Genomic DNA, 8,838 nt, shown 5'->3' on the forward strand with positions numbered 1-8,838 from the left:
GACAGGTACAGGTATAGAAAAATTATAAAACAATAATAGAGATATAAAAGATACAGAGTGAATGGGTGAACATAGTGTATACAGTCCTTCAATAAATAAAAGTAGTATGTACAATAAATAAATGTGACACACATAATAATATAATATAGCATAGCATAGAATAATATAACAGCATCATATATCATAACATAATGGCATAACATAGCCTAGACCAGGGGTCAGCAACCTTTACTATCAAAAGAGCCATGTAAGGCAACAAAAGAAAAAAAAAATCTGTGGAGCCACAAAACATTTGAGCATTGTGATGAAGGTAACACAGTTTATAGTCTAAGTATATAGTATATAAGTCTAATGCAGTGAGGGCCAAAGTGCGAATGTGCTACGGAGTATTAGAGGGGAAAATCTGAGATTTCCAGAATAAAGTCATAATATTACGAGAAAAAAAGAAAATAACACATAGAATTACTATTGCATAATATTATGACTTTATTCTCATAATATTACGTTTTTTTTCTCTTAAACTTTTGACTTTATTATCGTAATATTACGACTTTTTTCTCGTAAACCGACTTTATTATTCATAATTTTTTTTACTCAATGTGGCCCTAATACTCCGTCGTACCATAGACCTACAACAATGATAAATAACAATGAAATGAAAACAAAAAACTTTACTTTTTATTCTTAAATGTATAAATAAAAAAAAAGAAGGGAATATAGAATCGTGATGAAATACATCATCAGTGCCTGGAAGAATAATAAAAACAGTTATAATAATACCACAAAAATATGCCAAAAATTATTAAAAAATGATTTGTTGTAAAACAAAATGTATTCCTGAAAAAGATCACAACATTAACCACACAAGTTTAAATACACAAAATATAATAGACCCCACAGATTAAAAAAAAATGTGTGTCTGTAAATTTAAATCTGTAAATGTAAAATGACTGTGAAATAAATGAAACCGCAGACAGAGTATTTTTCCTATTAGCAGGATATAAGTGTGTTTGAAACAGCTGTTTTTTATCTTATTTGTGTGACTGAAATGTTCTCAACAACTCTTACATGAGAGAAATAAACTGAGGCTGAAGTATAAAGTGTCTATAAGAACAGTCTGGGATGAGGAGCTCTGAATAAACAGTCAGAGTGAGACCTCTCTGATCCTGCTGACTACAATCGCTTCCTTGTTCTCATGCAGGTGGACTATGGAGGAATCCTATTGGCTGCTGGCTGAACACCTCACCTGTCAGAGAGGTTGTTGATATTCAGCGCCACTCACCCATTCCCTTATTGAAAGTAACATAATGTGTATTATGTAATTCAACATGTCCACGTGGAACCTGCAAATATATAATTTATACTTTATGCACAATTCAATTTCAGTCATGTTAAGATAAGATGAGATAATCCTTTATTAGTCCAAGTGGAGAAATTTGCTATATTGATGTTAATACCATTTATTTAAGAGGGTGGTTTTATTCAAATTACACAGGATTTTTTTTTGATAATTATATATAATATATTTGTGTTTATTTATATATTAATTGTTGGTTTTTATTTTTATCTCTCATGATTATTTATTCTAGTGACTTTTATTTATTTTTAATATTTTCTTTATTGTTGTATGTTTTGTTTCTACTTAAGTGTCTGTGCTGTTCTTGATTTGCATGATTGTATGAAAGGTGCCATAAAATATAATATAAAAATAAAGTCACTTCCTTTTTTAAATCAATACTCTAAATGGCAAAAAAAAAAATCACAGTATGAAATTTATTTATTTCTGTATCGATGTTCATTAGAGGTTGAATGTAAACTGCTGTTTTAAATTGCTTATAGATCGTTTTCCCTTGTGAACACTATGAATTGTGGGTAATGTATTATCACAGAGAAGCCAACAACAGTCAGGACACAATATCATGAAAAAGTTTTTAATCAAAACGTTAGATCTTTTTCTTCTTCTTTCGATCTATAAATTCTTATTTAATGTAAATAAACAGAAACAAGTGACCCAACGAGCCACTTTGATCATGAAACCAGCCAATAATACACAAGTATTAACAGTGACATCACATCCAAACACCAACGTGTCACTTCGAACCACGTCCACTGGTTTCCACCTGAAACTGGAATCAGAAAATAAATACCTCCGTTCTGACTTTAAATTACGATTCAGCCGTCGAACTAAAGAGCTGAAAAACAGCTGTTCTAGTTTTACTGGACGCCATCTTTATTTTAGATTCATGTCCAAATCACTTCTAAATGATGCGTAACATTTCCTCGTACGGATCTGTGTAATTTGGTTCTACGTAAGGAGGAAAATTATTAGCTGCTTATATCTCAGACTTTAGGAGGTTATCTAGTGATTAGAAACAGTGTTGATATCGAGGTGATTCTTTAAATCTCAACACTACATATTATCAACTCCCAAAGATTTCAGGCGAACGTCCATATGAACACATAGCAGGAAACACAGACAGCTCCACCTGCCAGAACCAGATGTTATTAATGAGATGATGGGTTTTATTTCTTTTTTTTTCTCCAATAAAACTACATCCTCTGATTCCAGCTTCTCTGCTGTGAGGACTTGTTTTAATAAACCAAAATAAAGATTATCTGCAGCTCTTTTTATTTGGTCTTCTAGCTGCAGGTGGAGCCGTCCGTTTCACATTGTGAAATGTTGCATCGTGACATTTTTGGTAGTTTTGACACACAGACATTCACCTGTTACTGAAGCTCCACAGGTGATCAACTGGCTGCTTCACTCTAGTTCACAAGCCACTATTTAGTAACTGAACATCTTCTCCATCTTTCTAATATAAACAGTATATATAGGGGTTGTTTCTAGAAAATGACTTTTGTAGAGAATGAACAAGAGGAGAGTGATGTACCGCTGTTTGTTCAGTGTTCAACTTATCTTCAAAACCAAATAAATAGTCAACTCAATAAATAAATCAGACATGGCTGCCTTCACCAACAGTGGTAAATAAAAATAAAATAAACAGTAGAACAGCAGAGTGCAGCACAAGAAAAGGAAAAAAAAAAATAATAAATAATTTTCTCTGTAAATGGATCACAGCAGCGTTTCATCATGATTTAACCCATTAACCATTGGTTGGGTTCAATTACTGAGAAGCACAGTGAATAATAATAATGAATGTTCTGAACAGGGCTTTGAGTCTATGTGAATTGTAGCCAAAGGGTTAAAACACGAAGACGCCGCTGATCTGCTCCTTTAAATCCAGTGTGAGGTTTTAGTTTCTGTCGCCGCCCTGCTGGCTGAGAGTGAGGGAGTCCTGCAGGTCTTCTACAGTCAGAGTGAAGCCAGGGACCAGAGTCTATGTTCAGGGTTGCGTCTGTCCAGAGTCATGTATGTTAAGGGTTATGTCTGTCCAGAGTCATCTATGTTCAGGGTTGTGTCCGTCCAGAGTCATCTATGTTCTGGGTTGTATCCGTCCAGAGTCATCTATGTTCAGGGTTACGTCCGTCCAGAGTCATGTATGTTTAGGGTTGCGTCCGTCCAGAGTCCTGTTTGTTCAGGTTTGCGTCCGTCCAGAGTCCTGTTTGTTTAGGGTTGCGTCAGTCCAGAGTCCTGTTTGTTCAGGGTTGCGTCAGTCCAGAGTCCTGTTTGTTTAGGGTTGCGTCAGTCCAGAGTCCTGTTTGTTCAGGGTTGTGTTCGTGAGCCCTATGTGTTCAGGGTTGTGTCCGTCCAGAGCTATGTATATTCAGGGTTGTGTCCGACCTGAGCCCTGTGTTCAGGGTTGTGTTCGTGAGCCCTATGTGTTCAGGGTTGTGTCCGTCCAGATCCCTATGTGTTCAGGGTTTTGTTACAGGGACTGGTTGGGCAGTGAGCTGTGGTCCACCTGCAGATCTCCTCCTTCCTCCTCCTCCGCCTCTCCTCCCTCCATCCAGGGGTGAGACAGGACTTCCTCCAGAGTCGGACGCTCCTCGGGACGGTAGGACAGGCACCAGCGAATCAGAGACTGGCATTCTGGGAAGAAAAAATGACGTGAGGTTGTGGTTAAACAGCTGGACAGAACAAGGCGGTGACACACTTCTCATCTGAGCCAATCAGATAGAGTGGTGGGCGGAGCCTCTGCTCACCTTTAGAGACCCGTCTGGTGAAAACGGGCGTGGCCCGGACGATTTCCTGGTCGCGCTCGAACGGGATGTCGCCGCAAACCATGTCGAAGAGCAACACGCCCAGTGACCAGACGGTGAGAGAGACAGCCTCGTAGGAGTGAGACATGATCCACTCAGGGGGACTGTAGACCCGGGTACCTGAGGAGAGAGGAGGCAAGGAGAGAGGAGACAAGGAGAGATCAAGTTAGTTGCCAGTTAATTTCTGTTAATGGTCTAACTGTCTGATCATCATTCAGCTGGAGGACATTTATATTCAGAATCTGCGTGTCGCTACCTTCGAACTCGCTGTACGGCGTCTCTTTGAGTGGAGCTCCTGATCCAAAGTCGATGACCTTGATGTCCAACGTCCTCGTGTCCACCACGATGTTCTCGTCCTTGATGTCTCGGTGCACCACGCCGTGAGAGTGAAGGAACCGCAGCGACTCCACGATCTGACGGAAGAACCTGAGTGCGAGGCGTTCGGGCAGCGCTCCTCTCTCAGTGATGAAGTCGAACAGATCCTGACAATGCGGCGGTCGCTCCAGCACCAGCAGGAAGCCCTGCCCCTCCACTTCGAACCAGTCCAGCATGCGGACGACCCCTCCGTGACCCCCGACCTCCGACAGCCGCTGCAGCAGAGCGATCTCCATGGGAACAGGTTCGACCTCACCAGGCTGAGAGAGATCATTTATATATATTTATTTATACACCCTTGAAATTAAAACCTTTTTAATGATATTAAATTATTTTCATTATTGATTAAACTCCTGATTACGTCTCGTTTTTTTTTTTACCAACAGTCCAAAACACAAAGATGAACATGTTTATTTAATATTTTTGCTTGAAAACGACTGAAACGATTTACCAAAAATAATGTGATAATGACTGAATGTTTCAGCTCTATTTAAAAAACAGTCTGATTCTTAATGACCTGCAAATAATGAGAAAACTTAAAAAATTACAGAAGCTAACTGTAAATTAAAGTGATAATAACATTGCTGCTACCTAAATAATAGTAATAAGGTCTGTATGATATAAATAGACCAATAACAGTAGAGTACCTAACAATAACACTTTCATTATGAGTCATGGGAGGTACTTTTTATTTGTCACTAATTCATTCAAAAACCCCAGTTTGATTTCTTGTGGTGTTTTTTGCCATAAATCAACACCTGCAGGTGTGTTCCAGGTGTTTTTATGTGGTGGGGGAGTTCCCCATTAAAGTTCTGATGAATAAGAAATTAGTTTGTCACTGAGGGGAAAATCCTACAGCGTCATTTACTGAACCGTGACATCACGGAGGGTCGGCCCCCACCCACGGCTATGATTCATCTGTTGGTCCAGCAGAGGGCAGAGCTGGCCCTTTAGTTTAATTAACTTTATAAACACAGAACATGATCTGGGTTTTTACTGTAGAGCTGAAACTATGACCTGATTACTGAATTACTAGATTCATAGTTTAACTTCAATTGCTGACAGTTTCTCTGTTTTATATCTCAGTAAACTGAACATCTCTGAGTTTTGGACTGTTGGTCGGACTAAACGAGACATTTGAAGACGTCACAAAATTGTAATTTTTCACTGTTTTCTAACAATTAATGGTTGTGTCACTCACCAGTCTGGCCCACTGCTGAACTCTGTCCCTGGAAACCTGTTTAATGGCAACCTGGAGGGACAAAAAGGACAGACGGTGAGTTTACAGTAGCAGGAACTGAAGTGTAGAATAGTAATACATCATTTTAAATCCCTCTTACATAACAGACATTTCTTAAGATTTATTTATTTTTTGTCTTGTAAAGCACTTTGTAACTTAGTTTTGAAAAAGTGCTGTATAAATAAAATTTATTATTATTATTGTCATTTCCTCCTCATTAAATGTAGATAAAGAAGTTGATTTTATGACTAAACTATGGGGGTAATGACAAATAACTTCAGAAAACACAAAGTTAACAAGCTGCTTCACAGGATTAAAGTAAGAAAGCAAAGCAAAACTAAAACAAATCCAACAATATATATATACACACATATCTAAAAATTTGATTATAAAGGTGTGTAGTCTGACCTGCAGTCCATCAGACAGCCTCTGGCCTGAAAACACTGAACCGAAACCCCCGCTGCCGAGCAGAGAACCACAGCGATACTGGCTGCAGAATGGTTCCTTCACTGAAAGAGAGATAACACAAAACATCAGCCAGCTGTGGACATTAATACACAAAGAACTATATATAGTTATATGATCCAGATGTTTCCTGACTACTGTGTTTGGATATATTTTTTATATTTGTCTCGTTAATCTGTTGTGTGCTTCTTCAAGACAAATGAGTATCTGTTGATGAAGTCAGTGATGTGTGGTTGAAAGCCCGGGAAAAACAAATTGAACTAACTAAACTCTTTCACGAATACAACTCAAATTATGACATTTATAGACTAATATATTCATCAAAAAACAACAATCAATAAGGAAAATAATTTGCTCCAAATTTGCAGTTAATATTATAAATTGATGTTTATCCCAGGTACCTTCCATCTGTGCTTCTCTAATTAAAAGTTAAAAAGAAATCGAAGAATAAAGTTTGAATTTGACAAAGAGAAGGAAGTATATAAGAAAAATAATAGTCATATGATATCCGTCAACATAGAAGCCCATTTCCGCCAATGTGATGATTGCAAGTCAAGTCAAAATATTGAGGAAGTTTCTCTTTAGTTTGATAAAGTGTGTTGTTATAATAACTTACAGGATCTATTGTTTCATCACAAGGCTTTAAGTTTTCATCTTTTTTTTTATTTTACTGGCAGAAATGGTCTTCCATATATCAGTGTGGTGTATTATTAGTGTTTATATCTAAACATTTACACTGTTAGTTTGTTTGTTGTGTTAACTGTTGGCGCCCTGGATTAAAATGGAAGTCGAGCAAACAACAGAAACCGGATCCCTCTTTCAGATAAAACGTTGGTAAACTTAAATTAACGCTTTTATTCCCGGTAAAAATCAGTTTTTAACGGAAATAATTAGTTAGTGTCTGCGAGAGTCTGACCACATTGGTTGAACGGTATTTGGAAGGTCTAAATTTTAACGTTTTACTTAATTTCAGCAAAGATAATTACTGTAAAAAGCTCTTTTCTTGCAGTTAAAACAGTTAAACAACGTTGAAAATAAGCGAGACTGTTGTTAGAATAAACTGTAGTAATCACGTCACGGTTCTATAGGAGCTAAACGTCATCACGCAAAGAAACGACGGTTGGTGGAACGTTAATACGAACTTTTAAAATAACGTTAAATTAGTTGGTGTTTTGAGCTAAAAGAGCGGCTACAAAACATCGAAAACAAGCAGCTAAAGTTTAGTTAGAGTTAGTTAATAGAGTGGTTAGTGTATAAGGAGCCTGCAGGGTGAAAATGAACTTAAATTATTCACTTTTAACCTGCTTTTAAGCTTGTTTATCTCACCGTTCTTCCCCCTGACCTCCTCCTCCAGATGAGGCTCCGCGGCTCTTTTCTCCAACATCTTCTGGAAGTTTTCAGTTGATAAAATCCATCCTGTCGTCGGTTGAATTCCACTTCAGTCGTTATTAAACGTTTTTACCGTCTTAAAGCGACTGATGCTGCCTTTTAAATCCAATTTCAGCAAAGATAATTACTGTAAAAAGCTATTTTCTTTCGGTTAAACAACGTTGAAAATATAGTCCTCTGAGTTTCCTGCTGAGCGCCTAGTCTGCCTTACGGTATTGTTTTGATCTGCATTTATACCTCTAATGTCCGACCACGCCCACTCAGCCCTCCGCTGTCCAATCAGCGCAGAGACGTGGCCTCAATGTTTTGAACCGTTCAGCCAATCAGATTCAAGCTGCGGTTTCGACTCATGAATATTCAAATCCCGCGATAGGAATTCGTAGAATTCAGAAGAGCGGAGGAGGAAGCTGATGATGGTGATGATGACGGGAAAGAGGATGACGGTTTCCCCAAAACACACACACACACACAGACACACGCACACACACACACACGCACAACATGACACACACACACAGACACACGCTCACTCTCACTCACACACACACACACACACACACAGTATCGAAATAAACCAACGGTTCCTCTATTGGCGCGTTTTCTCGTTCTTTCTCACGCACACATTCAGATCAGATCGGTTTCCTGTTCCTGTCAAAATAAATGTGTCAGTACAAGAATTTACTAGAAAGGTCAAAATAGAACCCCTGACTGACCATCCTTTAATAGAACTAATACCACACTGTAGAAATACTCCACTACAAGTAAATGTCCTGCTCTCAAAGTATGTATTATCATCTAAATGTACTTAAAGGGGACATATCATGCTCATTTTCAGGTTCATACTTGTATTTTGTGTTTCTACTAGAACATGTTTACATGCTGTAATGTTAAAAAAAAACTTTATTTTTCTCATTCTGTCAGCCTGAATATGCCTGTATTTACCCTCTGTCTGAAACGCTCCGTTTTAGCGCATTTTGACGGAATTGCAATAGAATTGCGATTAGAATTTCCCTTTGGATTCAGTGTTTCGATACTTTCACAGTATTTATATAGGACTTAAGCCTTCTTTATAATATAAAACACATGAAAACCTCACATTTTACAATATGGGACCTTTAAAGTAAAAGTATTGATGATACAAGTGTGCAATATTTCACTGAGTAGTGGAGTAGAAGTAGAAAGTAGCAGAAAATGGAAATAGGTACTAA

At 37.9% G+C, this 8,838-nt stretch overlaps 1 protein-coding gene across 1 annotated transcript; it reads right to left on the minus strand.

Annotated features, from left to right (window-relative positions):
* Positions 1–1,917: 1,917 nt before the first annotated feature.
* On the minus strand, positions 1,918–7,856 carry pim2 (Pim-2 proto-oncogene, serine/threonine kinase). The gene is made up of 6 exons (XM_037772731.1): positions 7,568–7,856; positions 6,185–6,285; positions 5,738–5,788; positions 4,418–4,796; positions 4,105–4,281; positions 1,918–3,991 (listed from the first exon to the last, which is right to left on the minus strand). Exons 1-6 carry the CDS (start codon positions 7,623–7,625, stop codon positions 3,828–3,830), a joined length of 930 nt encoding a protein of 309 aa, XP_037628659.1. The 5' UTR covers positions 7,626–7,856; the 3' UTR covers positions 1,918–3,827.
* Positions 7,857–8,838: the final 982 nt, after the last annotated feature.

This window comes from Sebastes umbrosus, chromosome 6, assembly GCF_015220745.1.
Source record: "Sebastes umbrosus isolate fSebUmb1 chromosome 6, fSebUmb1.pri, whole genome shotgun sequence".
Lineage (NCBI taxonomy): Eukaryota > Metazoa > Chordata > Actinopteri > Perciformes > Sebastidae > Sebastes > Sebastes umbrosus.

What these genes read in the sequence shown, in the direction of transcription:
- pim2 (XM_037772731.1), bottom strand. Translation starts at nt 7,625, where the DNA reads ATGTTGGAGAAAAGAGCCGCGGAGCCTCATCTGGAGGAGGAGGTCAGG. An exon ending in GGCTGTCTGATGGACTGCAG is followed by an intron (nt 5,789 to 6,184) that starts GTCAGACTACAC and finishes TTGTCCCTCCAG; the next exon opens with GTTGCCATTAAACAGGTTTC. An exon ending in CACCAGACGGGTCTCTAAAG is followed by an intron (nt 3,992 to 4,104) that starts GTGAGCAGAGGC and finishes TTTTCTTCCCAG; the next exon opens with AATGCCAGTCTCTGATTCGC.